This window comes from Leptonychotes weddellii, chromosome 2 (assembly GCF_054177405.1).
Source record: "Leptonychotes weddellii isolate Sample4059 chromosome 2, ASM5417740v2, whole genome shotgun sequence".
In the NCBI taxonomy this organism is placed as follows: Eukaryota; Metazoa; Chordata; class Mammalia; order Carnivora; family Phocidae; genus Leptonychotes; species Leptonychotes weddellii.
Window position 1 is genome coordinate 4,831,224 of NC_138370.1, and position 19,918 is coordinate 4,851,141.

General features: G+C 40.4%; 1 protein-coding gene across 4 annotated transcripts in view; it reads right to left on the reverse strand.

Annotated features, from left to right (window-relative positions):
- LOC102738310 (microcephalin) overlaps positions 1-19,918 on the reverse strand; it is a 208,266-nt gene that overhangs the window by 172,368 nt on the left and 15,980 nt on the right. For all 4 annotated transcript variants that reach the window (XM_081807147.1, XM_031036541.2, XM_006741172.3 and 1 more), the window contains exon 6: positions 12,000-12,109. In XM_081807147.1, the coding sequence (XP_081663273.1) occupies positions 12,000-12,109 (110 nt within the window). The remainder of the gene's footprint in view (positions 1-11,999; positions 12,110-19,918) is intronic.

Below are 19,918 nucleotides of genomic sequence, written 5' to 3' on the forward strand. Positions count from 1 at the left end.
AAAAAAAAAAAAAAAAAGTGATGAAAAGATGAGAAATCCTTGAATAATAAATGGAAGCAGAATCATCCAATTCCTAAGAAAAAATAATATAAGATACTAAATACTCATTTAATCTTTAAATACTAAATGAGCCAGAACAATTTATCAAGCACAAAACCAGAGGCTAGGGATACGATAAAAAAAGAATCCTGTTCTGGAGGGGGAAAATCTAAAGAAAAATGTGACCAAGCTAAGACTTTGAGAAGGAAAAGGAGTTTGGCAGATAGGGTAGGACAGATATCCTAGACAGGATGAACAAACAACGCAAAAAAATATTCGTGAAATTAGTGGGTCCGTAGAGAATCTGAGAGTCATTTGTACAGATTCAACAAGATGTCAGTCATGAGTTCAATTTATAAAAGCTTCCTTAAGACAGCAAAGAGGATACATTTCGGGGAGAATTGTGAAAAGATAGGACATAAGGTCAAAAGATACAATAATAAGGTATTGCAAAAAAAAAAAAAAAAAAAAACAGCCTGGATGACAGAGGGTGGAGGTCATAGGTTTAACTGCATTCATCAGACATGAGAATAAACATGAGCGTAAAGCATGTATCTTAACATTCTAGTTATAAGTATGAAGATCTCAGCAATGAAAAAAAGTACGATAAAATTATATGGACAGATTGAAGAAAAGTTGAAATCTTTATCTTATTATTTGCGATATATTAATATACAACTAAACTTTCCCACTCTTCCGCTACTCACATCTACTTACACATTCAAGGGTATCAATTATAGAATGCCTATTACAGAGAGACAAAAAACAACTGTAGGGCTCTGTTCCTTAAAAAGGAGAAGCACCTGTCCAAATACAGCTACACAGCACCGAAGAGCAATCAAAACAAACACTGAAAGGCAATCCTGTGAAATAATCTACTGAACAGTGAGAAAAAAAATCACAAATATAAAACACTGCATTTTAATTTCAGCAAAAGCATTTTCTGCAAGTTCTAAAGCAGTGAGTGGTGGAAGAAAATGTAAGTATTTAGGAAACAGTCTGATGGGTTTTCTTTTAGTATTATCAAGGGTAGGTCAAATTAAACAAACGTACCTGTTTTACTAGTGACAAAAACACTTTTAAAAAGTTAAACATTCTTTGAAATGGGTTTTGGGTTTAGGTGCCATTTCATAAGTAAACAGTGAAACATCTCCTAAAAAGGGAGTAAAATGAAATAATCAGCACATTTGCCAAGATTATTGATTCTGTATACTAGTAATGTAGCTCACATACCTACAAGGGCACTACCAGAATCAGATGTTTACATGAACCTTTAATATAGCAAAAATAAAAGAGAGCAAATCAAATATGACAAGAGATAAATTTTGGAAAATGTCCTCAAATTGCTTCCTGAGGATATTCTATTCTCTAAATCCCTAGAAGCTGCATCATTTAAAGTGTCTTAAGAAACACTCACTCTGGATCCAAGAAAATGCAGGTTTCTTAAATACGCAGCTCCCTAGATGTATGCTTTGTACTGCTGATAACCCTTTTTTAATCTGATGATAAATTCTATGGTCTAATGCTGGGTTCACTGCAGAAAAATGGGGCAAAAAATCTTTAATTTTCTTTTATTAATCTTTTCATAACTTAACTGTCCTCCCTTATATCTTTTTTCCTTATGTGAAATTTGTTTTCCATTAGGAGGATCACAGAGACTTCATATTTCTAAAAAATATAATCCCTTTCTAAATACTCTCAAATAACACAGTAATAGTGATCAGTAATGCACCAGTATCAACTCTGAATACTTACATATTGGAAAAGATTAATTTTTATAGTAAAAAAAAAGAACAAGTATAGAGAAAATGTACAACCAAGGTATTCATCAATACCCAATTTGTTAAAAAAAAAAAAAAAAGTAATACACACGTATCACCTCACTTATTGGGATGCTTTATCCAGCAAACTTAATATCTAAAACTAAAACCCCCTTTGAGTCCACATATATAAACATCACCTGGCTCTGGGCGGCAGTGACGCTCTAAACACAGTGAAGACACTGTTCCTGAGTGAATGTGTCCCCAAACTCCATATGGAGAAACTCTTCCCCCCAGTGTGATGGCATTTGGAGGTGGGGCCTTAGGGAGGCGAGGAGGTCATGAGGGTGGAGCCCTTATGTGTGGGATTTGTGCCCACAAGAGTCCCCAGGGAGCAACTCTGCCCCTTGGGCCATGTGAGGACACAGGGGACGAACCAGGAAGCGGGTTCTCACCAGACACCGAATCTGCCGGACCTTGATTCCGGCCTTCCAGCCTGCAGAACTGTGAGAAATAAATGTCTGTTGTTTACACGGCACCCAGTCTAGGGTGTTCTGTTATAGCAGCCCCCACAGATGAAGATGCCGAATGCCAGACCTTGTGTTTACACAATCCGTTCTCCACTCAACGGAGAAACGGGGCCAGGGCAGGGAAAGCAAATATGAGTGTAGAACACCTTCATATTCTAGAAAAAGAAGTAGTACTTAAAAAAGAACGGAATGTGTTGGAAGGACAGCTTGCAGGGGCTCTCTCGCCGGCTGAATCTGGGAGTCCACAGGGTATGTGGTGGGAGAAGGGGATCTAAAGGACATAAAGGAGGGCAGGGGAGTGGAGGGCTGGTCCTGGTCAGGTGCCGTCACCTGCAGAGACAGTCACTGGGCTTCTGAGCCTGAACCCTTTGGTGTGACCTTGGAAAGAAACTTGCTCAAATCACTTAAGTCTCAGTGAAGGGCAGAAGCTCCTTTCACAAACCACTCCAAATACAGCCCTAAACTGACCAAATCTGGCCCTTAGAAAGCAAATGGGATAAATGTGGGGGAACACAGGCAAATCCATGGGATTTCCAGACTAGAGCTATTATTCAGAATCAAACACACACGCCTCTACCCTTGACCCACAGGGGTCACACCACAAACTCCAACCCTCCTCAACTGTCTCTGATTCCTAGTGTCCCAGGAATTGTGTTGCATTTTGTTAAATCCTCACCCAAAAAACTGGAATGACACAGTAAAAAAAAAAAAAAAAAATCAAAAACAAAAACGAAAAGAAAATTAAAGAAAAAAGCCATAACCTAATCAATGTTGGGAAAGATCTCAGTGCCTTTTATTAAACGAGCAGAATTAGATTATAGCCAATGGATTTATTTAAAAGTAAAAAGTGGAAGACTTTTTTTTTTTTTTAATTTGAGAGAGAGAGAGAGAGAGAGAGAGAAAGAGAGAGAGAGCACGAGAGGGGGGAGGGTCAGAGGGAGAAGCAGGCTCCCCGCCGAGCAGGGAGCCCGATGCGGGACTGGATTGCAGGACTCCAGGATCAGGACCTGAGCCGAAGGCAGTCGCCCAACCGACTGAGCCGCCCAGGTTTATGCAGAAAAATAAAACCGCTTACCTTCAAAAAAAAAAAAAAGTTTTCAAAATTGAAAATCACTGATAATGAAGCCAGAGTAAGAACTGCTCCAGACCGAGCCACTGCTGTTTGAAAGCTGTTCTATATTCTATTCTGCACTTTCACAGACTCATCACTGATACATTAACTAAATCTTAACTCACATCCAAAAGCCACAAAAGCATATGCCAGAATCTATTTGAAATGCCTCATATTTTATTTTTTCAACAAAGGCCATAATAATGCCTCATTGGTTTTGAGTTGTGGTTTTCTGTCACACTTGTAGTTAACCCCTTTCCTTCTCCATAACGGTGTTTTTACTTCTTTTTTAAAGCTACTAAACTATCCTGGATTAATATCCAATAATTTACAGCCCTAATATTATTTGGAAAGGAATACCTTTAAAAATGAGTAAGAAGACTTGAATAGACCTCCCAAAAGGAGCAGTAATAAATATCTTATCATTGGAGGGGGTTACTGTTCCCCAGGAGAAGACAAGAAAAACCTGCTTGGAACAGCCAGCCACATTTATGGTGACACCCAGCCTTTTGGACGAGTGTACACAGCTATGCATCTCTCTGTGTGTATGATCTATCCCATCTTAGGAGGACGACACATGAGACAACTTGTTCCTTGTTCACACATGTCTCTGATGTCAGTGGAAATAGGCCGTAAGATTTGCAGGCCTCCCCCCCACCCCCATCCTGCTTCCTTTCTTTGGTTCGCTCTTTGGCTTCATCCTGAGGCTGAGGCATTTCCAGGAGATACATCCAGCCATAACAAAGCTCTGAGGAGCAGGAGAGCATTTCTTCCCAGGGCTATCTCAAGTGAGAAAACTCTTTTTCCAGAAACCTCCCAGTAAGACTTCCCTTCGCATCTCATTGGGCAGAAGTGAGTCATATTCCCAAACTAATTCCTGGTGAGAGGAACACAGTAACTAACCATGATGAGCCTGGACTAATCGTCTGAACATCGAGTGGATGCGGGGGGAGGTGGGGGCCGTGAGGTGGCGGGATGGGGACTAACACGGAGGCGCGCACATGTCCCTTCACGCTGACTGCCCAGCACAGAGTAAGCATTTTCACTGGGGAGACACAGGGTTGTGTATCTTTGACTGATCGGCCGCGTCCTTTACTCACAAAGAGTCCGTTTGATTGACTTTTTTTTTTTCATGTAAAGATTGAGATTTGCTACTTCAGCAAATTATGTCGTTTGAGTTTCTGCATATCTGAAAGAGATTAATTTGATTTTTCTAAACCTGGTTACCATGGTTTACTATCATTTAGCAAGCCTGCCTTAGAAACCAGCAGCCCGAACTGTTTACACCTGGAATGCTCATCGCTTGCCTGCCTGGCGCATCGGGAGCCTACCAGCAGCTCATGAACACATTGCTTTGAGTCTCCCCATGAGGGGCCTCACAGACATCCCCGGGTGGGGAAAGCACCACGCGGGCCTCTACCTTTTCGTGGCCCATGGCGACCACCGATGGCACAAGAGAACATGATTCAGAGCCATCCTGACTGTCCCTCATTTCCACCACTTCCAATCCAAAACAAAGCACACATTTTATAATGCATGCAAAATCCATTATTCTGTATTGAACACAGAAAACACAGTAAAGAGAGGGCGGTGCTCTTTGAAGATTCTTTTTTGATGTTTCTCATATAAATATTTTTTTCTCATATAACAAGAAAAAAAAAAATAACACACTAGTGGGAGTCCAAAGCATTGTTACACCACAGAGAGGCAGCTGGTTTTCAGACAGCTTCGCAAAGTAACATCTGCCGGGGGACGCAACACCTGTCATAACGAGCACATTCCCGTCACGGGCAACTCTGGTACACATTGCCAAAAGCGATTTATCAAAGCAACTACAGGTCATCATTTAAACACCCGTTAGAAATCAAGGGCACCTTCAATCTTTGTAAGCTCACCTATCAAATGATCTGCACTCAAAAGCCCTACACAGGGGATGAGTGCCTATCTGACTGCATACAACAGGTCTGAACAATGGGTAATTATTTACGGGGACATTTATAAAGGGTGTCATCCTCGAGGAAGTGTGGCAATTCCCCTAAGCGAGCAATAACAACATACTCATGCTGAATTTTCAAGAAACAAAATAAATATCACCTGTCATTTGGATGAGTCACTGCTATTTCAACTTGAAAGTTACACTTAAAAACAAAACAAGCTACAAGATTATATGCTTCCAGCCAAGTCCACTATCTAGTGGCAAACAGCCAAAGTCCTGGAATTACTGCAAATGGTAGAAGTACATTCATAAAATATCAGAGTCTCCAGTAGAGCAGTGAAGTGCTCACTCAGGGGCCTCTCAGAGGAGAGACGCTATTAGGGAAAATAACCTGTTTTCAAAAAAAGTGGCTCACACAGCCCATTTTCTCTATTCAGGAAGGCTTCTACGTCCCTCCAGCTCTCTTCATCCCTGTCCCTAGACAGACTGTCCTCTCTTCATTCTATCCTCTAGCTTCCTCCACTGCAAGCTTCCTTCTTGAGAGAAGCCAATGAGCTACGGTTCCTTCTCCACCACCTTCACGCTAAAGGCACGATCAGAACTCTCTGAAACATTCTAGCCAGCACCTCCGTGTGACGGCAAAATAGAAGACTCAATTTAAATAGAAGACTCAATCTAAAAAGAGGTCATAGTGCTCAAGAATGGCAGCTCTAGGTGGTAACAATTAGCACGTTACATAGAGCTTCCATAGGTCCATTAGTAGATCTGGGTTATTTTCAGGTGGTTCTAATGATATTAGGGAAAAAACAAAAAACAAAAAATGAAGTATTTGTTTATAACTCTGAGGAAGCAAATCACCAAAACACAAATCACTGACTACAAAACCCACGCCTTCTGCTCCCTGGGTGAGGTGACAGGGGACAATTCCCCACTAAGGCCTCAAAGAGATGCAGCCCTATCTAACAGAGCTTCTCACCAGCACAGTTGGCCATCATTTCAGAGCCATGTGCGGAAGGTTTAAAAAAAAAAAAAAAAGCCCAAATCTCCTTCCCCCTATGCCCAGAGATCCTATTTTGGCCCAGGCATGACTGTGGTCAATAAATCCAGGAAGAGACATCGTTTGGAACATCCCGGAATTTGGAAGGCCATTTTAATTAAAGACACATGGCAGCCTCTGGGGAGTAGGAAAGTGAGCAAGGACAGTGACAGAGACCCACCGGGCCAACCGTGAGTCACAGCTGCAGAACAAGGGACAGTCAATATGTGGGCATCCCTGTCACCCACACTTGTGCTGGAAAAACTAGCTAACATTTATTGAGTGCCTCTATAGATCAGATACCGTCGTTAACACTGCGTATTTCAACACATTTAATTAGCATAAAACTTCTGAGATTGGCACTATTATGATGCCTGTTTTATGTATGAGGAAGCAGAAACAAAGAAATACTAAGTAACTAATTCAATGGGATAGAACCAATAATGGAGCAGAGCTGGGATCTGAACACAGGTCTGGCTCAGCAATCAACGCTTTTAGGAAAAACATACTATAGTGCAAAACCTTCCTGCTTTCATGATACAAGACTATTTTACAAGTTTAGGAAGACTACTCGAAAACAAATGAGGGACATTAAGATGATTATGACATTGTGTGATGGCTAAACCACCAGAAATGGTATAGCATGTTCACTCAAAAATCAGAAGGGAAATGCACCCCTTATTGACTCAGCAAATACTTACTGAACACCTCTTTTGTGTGTGGTACTCAGTACTATAAGAGGAAGAGGACATAGTCTGTGTCCTTAGGGGCTCTTACCCTGGTAGAAATGTAAGAATAAGCAATTACTGGAACGTATGCAAGCTATTACTCATCATTTGTCCTCTATCTAAGAAACTTGTAGAAATTAAAGCATTTGTGATCTGGTGTGCAGGGTCTTTTCTTTCTCTCTTTTTCTTCCTCATCTTTTTTTTTAACCACTGTCAAAATAAGTATACTCGTATATTATGAGGTACTGGGGCCTTCGTTTCCCTCTAAGCCTCGACGCTAATGAAAGGCAGCTAAAACGTTTCTGGGCTCTGACCCACAGCTTGTTCTCTAATGGGACACCCTCGCTTGGCAGAAGTGGCTCCCAAATGTGGTTTTATAACACAGCCACTTGTGAAAAGCCATCCAAGGGGATGATTTACCTTAAAAGAAAAATTTTGCTGAGGATAATAATATTTTGAACAACAACAAAAATGACAGGAGTAGTAGAATAAATGAAAAAAGCTTTGGAGAAAAAGAATTTTCATATATGTTTACCATAGGACTAGGATTCATCTTATATATAGCTTCTTCAGACTCTTTGTCTGACAATATTAAGCAAGCAACAGAAAACAGGTTCAAATTGCTCATAACATGTTATATTTCTCCCTCTGAAAAGACGGGAGAAATATGTCTCCTTGTCATTAATGTACATATTATAAGATTATAGAAGTCATGAAATTGCCTAACTGGATCTCAAAATAAAAGAGGTTCAACGAATTTATAAACATGTATTTAAAGTAAGAATTCTAAAAAAGATAGTTTCCCACTGATTTACAAATTGACTTTTCCCAATAAAAATGGGTACTAAACCAAAAAACCTCCAATGGTAGTTATTGTTCTGAGATTCTATAAATCTTTATTGAATTCTTTTTGTTATCAGTATTCAAGAGATGTTTTACTGTGTCTTGCAAACAGTAACTTGAATGTTCATCTTAAAAATCCTTGCCATTGACTTAGTTTCTCACTGCTCTGTTCTCAGAGAAGGATTTATTCTGTGTCCACCTTGGTTGCTTTTTTTTTGTTTTGTTTTTTAATGGCTGTTAAAATTCACTCATTATTTCCAGGAATGGTAGACTGAGTAGTTCAGAACAACCTCCCCACTGTGAATAATCAGTAAAGCTGACAAGATACAAGCAAACAAGCAAACACCAGCTATCTGAAGGTACAGATGAGCTGATGAGACAGTGAATCACAGAAGGGGACACCTTCAGAGGTGACAAGATACAAGCAAACAAGCAAACACCAGCTATCTGAAGGTACAGATGAGCTGATGAGACAGTGAATCACAGAAGGGGACAACTTCAGAGGTGAGTCAGCATCGGAAGGCCATTTTCCCTAGGGGATAGTTGGCCTCACAGAGTTAGAAGCCTGACCTCAAATCATCTCAATTCCTGGTATGAAGATAAATCAAAAATAACCAGGCATATGAGAGGAACACATGACTGAAAACAAAGAGAAACAACAGATTACAAAGACAGAAACTAAATGGAGCTAGAAAATGGAGTTATCTGGTAGAGACTTCAAAATAAATGTGTTTATTGTGCTCAAAGAAAGACAAGATTAATAATTTTGGCAGAGGACTGGAAAGGATAAAAAGACATCCAAATAGAATTATGAGAACTGAAAAATACAATAAATGGAATGTAAAAACTAAATTTATGTTTACCATCAGAACAGACATATAAAGAGGGAAAGGCAGAATGGAAAAGAAATAAATAGAAAATATCCAGAATGATATGAGGAGATACATAAGGACAGAAATTTGAAAAGCCATTAGCAGCGTGCCTGTGTGGCTCAGTCAGTTAAGCATCTGACTCTTGGTTTCAGCTCAGGTCATGATCTCAGGGTCCTGAGATCAAACCCCACATCGGCTCCATACCCAGTGGGATTCTCTCTCTTGGGATTCTCTCTCTCTCTCTCTCTCTCTGTCTCCCTCTGACACTTCCAACCCCTGCTCACACACACAATTTCTCTCTCTCAATAAAATAAAATAGAAATAAAAATAGACATTTCTCCAAAGAAGACATCCAGATGGCCACCAGACACATGAAAAGATGCTCAACATCACTGATAATCAAGGAAATGCAGATTAACCAAAATGAGATATCACCTCACACCTGTCAGAAGGACTAGAATCAAAAAGAAATAACAAGTGTTGGCAAAGATGTAGAGAAAAAGGAACCCTTGTGCACTGTTGGTGGGACTGTCACTGTGGAAAACAGTATGGCGGGCTCCTCAAAAAATTAAAAATAAAGATACCGTATGATCCAGTAATCCCACTCCTACATATTTACCTGAAGAAAACAAAAACACTAACTCAAAAAGATATATGCACCCATGAGTTTATTGCAGCATTATTTACGATAGCCAAGATTTGGAAGCAACCCAACTGTCACTGATAGATGAATGTATAAAGAAGATACAGTATATATATAAACAAGGGACTACTACTCAGACATAAAAAAGGATGAGATCTTGCCATTTGCAATGACATGGACAGAGCTGGAGGGTGTTATGCTAAGTGAAATAAGTCAGACAGAGAGAGACAAATACCATATGATTTCACTTATGTGTGGAATCTAAAAAAGAAAACTAATCGAACAAACAAACAAAAGCAGAAACAGACCCATAAATACAGAGAACAGGTGGCTGCAAAAGGGGAAGGGGGTGGAAGGATGAGCAAACTGGATGAAGGGGAGTGGGAGATACAGGCTTCCCGTTACGGGATGAATAAGTCAGTAGTTGAAAGGTACAGCACAGGGAACATAGTCAATGGTAGCGTGTGTGGTGACAGATGGTAGCTACACTCGGGTGGCGAGCACAGCATAACGCATACAGTTGTCAAATCACTATGTTGTACACCTGAAACTAATGTTTCAGGGAAATAAACAGTGTGTGTCAACTATTCTTCAATTAAAAAAAGACCAAGATAATGTAAAAAAATAAACACTTTCAAAACAAAAGTTAAAACAAATATGAGCAAGTGACATAACTAAATTTATTAAACTATTATTGTTCCTGAGCCTGTCAGTTAAAGGCATGTATACATTATTCTGTATTCTTTTCCCTTTTGACCACTTATTTGTTTTATTAATATCCATGACAGTGACACCACCCTACACTCCCCACTTATGTAGCATTTATCACTCGATGCATACAATACTGCTGGGAAGGGTAAGTCACACAGGTGGTGTTCTCCCATTTTAGGGGCCCTTTAAGGTGAGAGGCTTCCTAAGAATGAAGGGGCAATGCTCCCATCCAGGATGCATGTCTCTAACCCATGTTCTTCCACAGACCCAGTTCAAGGTGATCATCAGGCAGAAGCCAGTCAAGGTCAAACGTCTGAAATATTAACTTCCAAGTTAAACCACATGCTTTGTGATCAGATAGGGTGAAGGGTTTTTATGGTAATAAGTAATCAGTGTTTACTGGGCACTGTCTTTTTTTTTTTTAAATACAGGTAATATCAAGAAAGAGATGAGTCGGTACACCTGTTACCCTAAGAAAATACCCATGGGAGGGTAAGAAGTGGGTACGTAATATCACAAAGCACGGCAGTCTAAAGTAGGGGTGTGTATGGACTGCCACAGAGTGCTTCAGAAGGAGCAGGGCATAAACAGTAGTGCATCAGCCGAATAAATGTCAAAAGGTGTTTGCTTCTTCCCAAAAGAAAGAGGTGAAGTGGTCATACAGCAATTAGGAAGAAAACGAGGACACAGGGAAGCAAACATAAATGCAGCCAGAGGGTCACTGGCTTTCGACAAAGGGGCAGGTGCAGAAAGCTGTGACAGGTGCAGGGACGCTCGCGACAGCCGGAGCACAGGACCCCAGCTGCCTGGTGTCACGTACACCACTCACATGTGAGGGGACTGTGACAATTTCTCTCCCTACAGATCTACCGCTTTACCTGACAGGTGATTCCATTTGGGGAGTCCTTTTTTGTTTTTTGGGTTTTTTTTTTTTTTCTGAGACAACCCAGAATACATTGGTAAAGAAATCAAAGTTGCTGCCACTTATAACAGACTTTCATGGAATCTAATTTTAAACGTCTCTAACCATTGCCAGCATAAGGAAGGTGTCCCTGTTCCTCTTCCTCAGGTAGAGGATCCGCTGCTCGTGTTTGGCTGAAGACCGGGATGCCCCAGTGCCCTCTATGTGGTATCCTTGCTTCCTTTCGGATTGTTCCTTGTTCATCAGGGCCGTCTTCCCACCGTGTGGAAATCAGGTTTCACTATATTATGCTTTCCCGGCCTTGTATGAATGAGGCGTAAGATAGTGAGTGGCTGATTTTAAATTTAAGCCATGAGGGCGGATGCAGAAGAATCAGAAATGTCAAGTCCTCCGTACATTATTCACGTACGTGTGCTGCGTGATGAGAGCAGGCGCTATAGCTTCACGAGCTGAAGCACAAAGCAACAGGCACCTTTCACTCCGATGGCTTGAAGTCAAACCTTCATTAGCTCACAAATGAACAAGGTTTGGGTTCTTCCCCTCCTACCCAGTGAGTGTTTATTCAGATTATAAAACAACAATTGTTGGCGCAACAGACACCCTCTGCTTGAGAGAAGCTGTTGGCGTTTTTATAGCAAGAACTGCATTGGCAAAGCGGTGGCAAAGCTCATTCTACCAGTATTAACCCTCCGTCCTGAATGTGACTGATGTTCTCAGTTTCATGTCAGAGTTCTCCAACATCCACCCATAATTAATTTTTTAAATAAAATACAAGTTGGACAGACTAGTTTAAGTGACATTAACCCAGAGTCGAACATTATGATGGAGTAGCATTGGAAAGTTTAAAATAATATTTTCACACACCAACCTTTTGGGCTCTCCCTCTTTTCTTTGATTCTTCATGAGGTCTGGTGAGGTCCTTACAGGCTTCTAATGAGCCATCTAAAACATCATGCCTCGTTGGTCCGTTTTTAACACCTGAAATCCAAGAGGATTTGAAGATTAGTTAGAACTTTACATGGACTGAATACTAATACAACTTAAGCAAAATAAAGATTAATTTATGCATACTGGTAAGATGAAAGTACTAGTCCTTTTAAATATACACTGCATACTTGCTCTGGGAGATCTGTTCAGAACTTTGAGTTTATTCCACTACAATGTCCCCAGCAATTCACTTAACTCAAGGGTCAGAAACAATTTTTGCCTGTCAGGTGACAATGAACCAGTTCTACAGTATCCCATTTGTCCGGTGGATAATGCAAGAAAATGTATGCCCAAAACTTAGGCACTATTCCATCTCCAATTTTTAGATTTTTACATAATGATCAAAAACGAACTCAGAGAAAGCAGTTCTGTGTTAGAGGAAATAAGTAATCTCAGTTTTGGGGGCAGATTTACTCTAGAAAACAGTCTTCAGTACAGTACAAAGCTTTAGGTTTCAACCTACAAGTGACAGATGATTCTATTCCCCACAAATTTCCACCTCCGACCAGCATCTTGCCATGAAGACATACAAACCAAAAAGAAGACATTTGTCAGGTGAAATGTGGTTTCATTAGATGCTGAACAGTATAGAAATCCTACGTAACCCACAATGAAGTATGAAATGTCTGCTTTGAATCTGCTACTCATCTCTCTTTCCTCCCAAAATAGTTTGCCTATTATATGACTTGGTTGGTATTTTGAAGGAAGACTAAGAATACCAGCCATCACATATATGGTCTCAACAGAATAATGCATAAAAGGCAAACAGCAGCCTAGGGGACACTCATGTCCTAGACATATCAAAGTGATGGTGAGCCACTCCACACAACCCACCATCAACATCATCCAACTAGTCAGTCACTGATGCTTTTATCAACAATGTCTAATAATCAGGGGTTACCCACTGGAGATGCAGAGATACACAAACACTGATCCTACTCTTAGGGAGTTTACAACCCAATAGACAGTGTAGACATCGAATGTGAATATAATACAAGGCAAAAATACACTACATGCCATCAGAAACTAAAAATCATACAACATGAGAACGACTGCTTTGCGAATACTTCAAATAAAATAGGATGCTCTAATAAAAGAGGTAAGATTAATTTTGGAGGGCCTGATTTGAAAGTTTTAACTCTTCTTTCAAAAAACAGGATGTGTATGTCCAAACTCATTAAGTTGTTACATGAAATGTGTGCAATTTTTTTGTATACCAATTACATACCAATAAAGCTTAAAAAAATAAAAACAAAATAGGATTCCTGTTAAGTGAAAACAAAATGCACAACAATGGTTAAATATTTTCTTGAATTCAAACTACTTGTTGTTATTTGCAGCTTGGACCCTAAAGGTATGTTAAGGTCAGGTTCTGAATGACGTTATACTAAACCCTAATACTAAATCCGTTTTGGAGGTACTCAAACCAATCACATGCTGACCCCACTGTCTCCTCGGTGATCTTTAATATTTGAGGTATATTCCACTTCTCTCCCAGCAAGCTAACCACAGACCTTACTGAGGAGATGGGCTACTGGACATGTATTCTGAAATTGATAGTCTGTTCTAAGATCCAGCTATGCTAAGCTTCTTTTACTCATTTCGAAGGTAAGAGTATCTTATCTATCTATGCATTACTTTCCACTACATTCCACAATCACTGTTTGAAAACGCTTAGAACTTCTAATTTCTAGGGCAGGATATGGATACAATGTTTCTCATCTTTAAGATCTAAGATTACAAGTAATTAGAATATTAGAATATTAATTATACCCACCATTCATTTGAAAAAATCTAAATGTTTACTCAAAGCAAGAGTACAGAAAAATAAGAAAAGTAGAGGACTACAGATATAATTTGGAATCCAATGCACTCCTGTTAATGCACCATGAGTAAGTTTCCTGCTTGCTAGTGGGTCCATGTCGAAAAAGATTGTCATAGCCACCTGCCTCAGTTCTAGCCGGGAATAGGTTGTGAAGCATTTTGTAAACATAAAGATCTAAAAAATGTATCATAACCTCTTAAAACTTAAGACTAATATTACTAATGACATCTTCACGTTTTCTCACATTATGTAATCACAAAACGATATGAGTACAGATGTTCCTCAACTTAAGATGAGTTATGTCCATCCAGGTAAATGCATTCATTCGAAGTTGAAAATATTGTAAGTCAAAATGCGCTTAATACACCTAACCTACCGAGCATCATAGCTTAGCCTAGCCCACGTTAACTGTGCTCAGAACACTTAAAAGAGGCTACATTTAGGCAATGTTACCTAACACACAGCCTATTTTATAATTAAGTGTTGACTCTCTCATGTAATTTAACGAATACTGTACCGAAAGTGACAAATAGAATGGTTGTATGAGGAAAGGATGGTTGTCAGTGTGTCGGTTATCAACCGTCATGATTGCGTGGCGGCCTGGGAGCTAGGGCTTGCTGCTGTTGCCCAGCATCACAAGAAAGTATGGAAAGAGCGTTATACCGCATATCCACGAGGTATACACCACATATCACCTGCCCCAGGAAAGATGCAAATTCAAAATTCCAAGTACAGTTTCTACTGAGCGCATATTGCTGCCGCACCATAGTAAAGTCAAAAAATTATTAGGTCGAATCATCGTGAGTTGGGAATCCCCTGAATTATGTGGTTATGTAAAACAGCATCTTGCAAACTCATCTACAGCAGTTTGCTACTATGCTTCCTTTAAGGATGTTTCAGTAAACCACAAGCAACTGAAAATGCAAAGTAACTGTAAAAGCTAGTAGGACAGAGCGGCCAGATTTGATTACTTGCCACAGCCCAGCAACAAATACTTCCTCTCCATCTTCCCACTGGCCCACCTCTGATGACTCTTGCTGTTTGCTTCAAGTGCTACAGTTTCTCAAGGTGGTCATCAGCTCTCCTCTCACATCCCAAGGGTGGTCTCAACATGTCCCATAACGTCATCCCCTACTCAACAGTCCCAACTCCATGTCTCTTGCCAAGAGATGTGTCCCAGCAAGGGTATGATTTGATATATCCAACTACCTAACAGACCTCTATCTTGAATGTCGCAGAGAAATTTCAAACAACACACCCCTGGTCCCTGTTTGATGAATGTTATCAGCCATCTACGGGTCAAGGTTGAAAATCCTAGACTCCTGTCCCTCCCTTCATTGTCATTCCAACTTCATGATACAAGTGATTCCCTTAGTTTTCAAAAAAACAGTCAGAGAGAAGAGACCCTCACAGCCCCAAAACTTTTACTGTTAAATTATACTGCCTGAAACTTCATCAATTAGAAATTTGTTTGGGTTAACAATATCATCATATGCAAATACATCCAGGAAGGTTGGAAAGCAAACTTGTTCACTTCTCAGTGTGAATTAGTTAAATCACTACCTCCACTCACCTAACAGGGATGAGCAGGATTAAGAGGTGGTTTTGATACTAAGTGACTCTTGGAGGCAAAACCAGGCTAAGGCAGCATAAAGACATACTAAGCTAAGTGCTAGGAAAGGGAGAGAGGTGCAAAAAAAAAAAAAAAAAAATGGGTAGAGAGACTTAAGAAATGTCCTTAAGACAAACTTGGTCCACGTCGATACTGTGCTCAGGGAAGAGGAGTAAGAAATGCACTCTTATTTCCAACATCTATCCCTCTGCATATCCTACTTTCCTACTTCCAAGACACAGAATTAAGACTAACACTAGTACTAGTAATACATCTAAACACTCAGGATTCATTGGTACAAAACATTAATACACTCTGCAAGATCAACTGTTATCAATGATGAAAAGGTTTCTGAAGGCTGATTTAAGAATCCATATATTTAACATGTAAAAGCATATCCCAAAACTTGACAATATCTCACCAGGAAATTTCTTCTGAGTCCCTAAAATCTGAATAATGAGTTATTTAAGAACAACATAGAATGTAAAATCTTAAAGACGGTAGAAAAAGCCTTAAAAGACTCTTAGGAAAAATCCTTTCCATATATACTTTTGGGATTTGAGATACATGCAAGTTATTCATGTGTTCTATGTAAACAAAACTCAGCTAACCAAAGGAAAAAAAATATATATATATATTCATCTAATAAAATATGAATTCAAAAATAAATCTAATCATGATCACCAAAAGATGTGGAATATTTTCCTTTATAATCACTGTAGAGATCATTAAAATGTGATTTTAATATGTAAACTCGTTTTAATACTATATAACCTTTACCATTGGAGCAACATCTTTCAAATTCCCTGATACTTGCATATGATTTATCTTGACTGTATCTTCCCTAAGCTCTGTTAAGGGAAAGGGATAGAGCTTCATATCAACCTTAACTCCCCCTGTATTTATGCCAATACCTTGTAGGTGAATAGCAAACATATTAATGAATAAATGAAATAGATGAACAAATCAATCAAATACTGAATAGACTGTAACACCTTCCTTATAGCCAGTCTTCCTGTTAAGGCTGACCAACCTACACTGAGCTGTTGGGATTGCTTACCTACAGTGAGTAGACTGGCAGGTTGTGGAGAAAAGGCTTGAGAGAAATACTCTTCTCAATACAACACCTGTGTATTACTTGAATTGTCAAAAGATTCGATCATTACTCTTCAATTTAAAATATTTAAGAAATACATATATAGGTATGCCTAGTTACTTGGTACAATAGTTAATTCACACTTTCTCTTGAAGAAATACTCAGAATATGCAAAATATTGAATATCTAAATGCCTATGACTGGATGGGCTTCAGTTCTTATTAAATATTTTTTTAAGATTTTATTTATTTATTTATTTGACAGAGAGAGAGCATACAGCAGGGGGAGCAGCAGAGAGTGAGGGAGAAGCAGGCTCCCCACTAAGCAGGGAGATGGATTCAGGGCTAGATCCCAGGACCCTGGGATCATGACCCGAGCTGAAGGCAGACACTTAACCAACTGAGCCACCCAGGCGTCCCCCTACTGAGCCATATTAATCATTCTCTAAGCAATAGTACTATTCATCATGCTTTTTCCTGTGAAGCCAGGATGAAGCCTCATAATCCTTCCCAACCCAGAGCTACAGGCAGTGACCACTGAGCAAGGGAAGTCAGACAGACACCATGTGTTCTATCACAGGGAGGAATGCACTAAGAACAGCATCGTATCATGAAGGCTGTGAGGTAATTTAAAATATGTGCTTCAGCATAGACAATATGATACGATTTTGTATGCTAATTCGCCTCCATCCAAAACAGCCACTGCGGGAGTGGTCAGTTAACAGGTTAACAAATACCACACTCAAGAGACAACTCCCAGAAATCCTTCTGCCCAATTGTTATTAGACGTTTTGCTAATTGGCAAAATGGATCAAAGAAATGAGCTATAACTGGTGACGTCATCAGTTTGTTAATCAGCATAATGCATGTCAGAAATGTTTCTCCAGTTAAATTCATGGACTCAAGAAAACTGGAATTGACTAATATGTTACAGGGGATCCCTCTCCCCATGCATGAATAACCCAGCATGAGCTGCAGCTGGTATCCCTGGGGGTGACATCCAAGACTTGATCCCTAAACGGCCCTATGAGAAACTGCAGGGTCAAAGGATATATGGTGGCCTGATGCTGACAAGTTTACAGAAATATAACCCTAGAATTTTGTCTGTGGCTAGTACACCTTTCAGATAAGGCATGGAGGGTTCACCTGAAGGACAACACCTGGGACTTCAGCATACACGTCTGTATTGTGGACAGTTCTCCATCCGCTTGCCAGTAGATGTTTAACGTCTGTGTGTCTGAGACTAGAAGAGTCTAGTCTAACCTTCATCAAACTCTAATAATTGGTGACTACTCCCTATGAAAAGGAATCTATAGTTGGCCAGGGCCAAACTGCTGAGATACAGCACATGTGTGTATTGACATGTAAAATTTTATCAAGCACAGCCAAGAAGAAAGTTGCATATTAAACCAATGGACAACGTGAGGATGTGGGTATGAAAAGGATTTCCTTCTGTTTTGCCAGTGGCCATGAGGCACCACGGAATAATCTCAGCCACCTGTGTCACTGAGAAACAAGCAGGAGCCAACTGTGTGCTGATTCAGCACGACCCGTCAGCTTTCATCTACTTGGCAAGGAAAATCAGTCTCAGGCGGCGGTCTCAAGAGCTCTGGTGAGCAGTGCCATGGGTGGTGGAAAGCCATCTCAACAGATAAGTAACATCAAGCAGCTCTATACACTTTCTGTCCTGTGGTGTCAGAGGTTAAAACAAGAAGCGAGATCTCCACTCCCATGCAAATGGGGATGTGGACATACTTCCCGCACTCAAGCTACCGTTCCAGGTTTTCTAGGCCTCGAGGCAAGAACATCCAAATACTGAGGAGCTTCCACCTAATCTTCACTGGAAGTGATTCATCTGCAATGTGAGAACACACTGAAAGCCACTATCAAGTGAAGACTCTAACAGATTTCCAAAACGGCTTCTATGCAATGAATGTGCTTGATGAAAACCATCTGCTTATGGACTGACAGCAGTTTTTGGCAGTACCTATCTGTATGAAAAGGCATTTTCAAAAGGAAAACACATAAAATCTTATTGTGTGTCTACCTCAGTAAATAATTGCCATCAGTTTTGATGATGGGAAGACTCAATTTGAACCCCAATTAAGTGAAAAGTTATTCCTCTCCCGAAAATAGACTTCTGTTCTTCTCATTAGACTTATATTACAAAAACTGCACTCAATTTTATGTGAGTTGTGTCAATAAAAATTTTGTTAAAAAATGTCTTTTTTTTCTCTTAAGGTAAGTACCTACATATCTTGATTTTGCCTCCTGGGTCACAAAGCCTGAAATAGTTACTGTCTGATTCATTACAGAAAAAATTCATTGACCCACCCGAAGTGGATTATATTAAAAAATGAAGTTAGATCTGTTACTCTATTGATGCCAGTATGGAAATATCTAACATTTTGAAAAAGCGAATCTTAAGGGGCACTTGGTTGGCTCAGCTGGTTAACTCTTGGTCTCAGGGTTGTGAGATGGAGCCCTGAGTCGGGCTCCGTGCTGAGCATGGAATCTGCTTAAGATTCTCTCTCTCCCTCTGCCTCTAACCCCTGACTCAGGCTCTCTTTCTCCCTAAAATAAATAAATAAGCAAATCTTAGTAAGATAACATAATCCTGTAGATGCCATAAAATCCCCTTGAAACACCTACTTGCGCCTGTTGGGCATGCGCACGCACACACACAGTGCCTGGAAGGAAAAACACTGAACCACTAGCAGCATTGTTTCTAGCAGACACTCTGACCGGTTCGTTCTCCATGAAGCATCCCGGGTGATGTGTACCACCGAAATCACATCTGGCGACTCCCCTGTGTAAAACCCCCAGGGGCTTCCCATCACACTTAAAGCAAACCACTCCAAGTCTTGTCAGGTACTCGAGCCCTGGGATCTGGCTCCTGGCTGCCTTTCTAATTCATTTCTTCCCAGCCTTCCTTCAGCCCAGTGAGATGCAGCCTCACTGGCCTCTGTGCAGTCCCTGCAAGCATATTCTACCTCAGGACGTTTGTACTCGCGGTTTCCTCAGGCTGAACTGTGATTCGAGCAGTCACAGGGCTCCCTCCTCTCTGTTGCCTGGCCTGAGATCTAAGGTCACCCCTGAGAACTGCCTGCACGGCTGTGGTTGTGCGTGTCACACGGCTCGCGGACTGACGTTGTGCTCACCTTCCTCCACTGTGCCTTACTCACTAGGCGTGGCCTCTGTGAGGGACACACCCCGTTCCCTCCTCCGCCATCTCCCAGCAAGCTAGACGGGTGCTCGGGACACACAC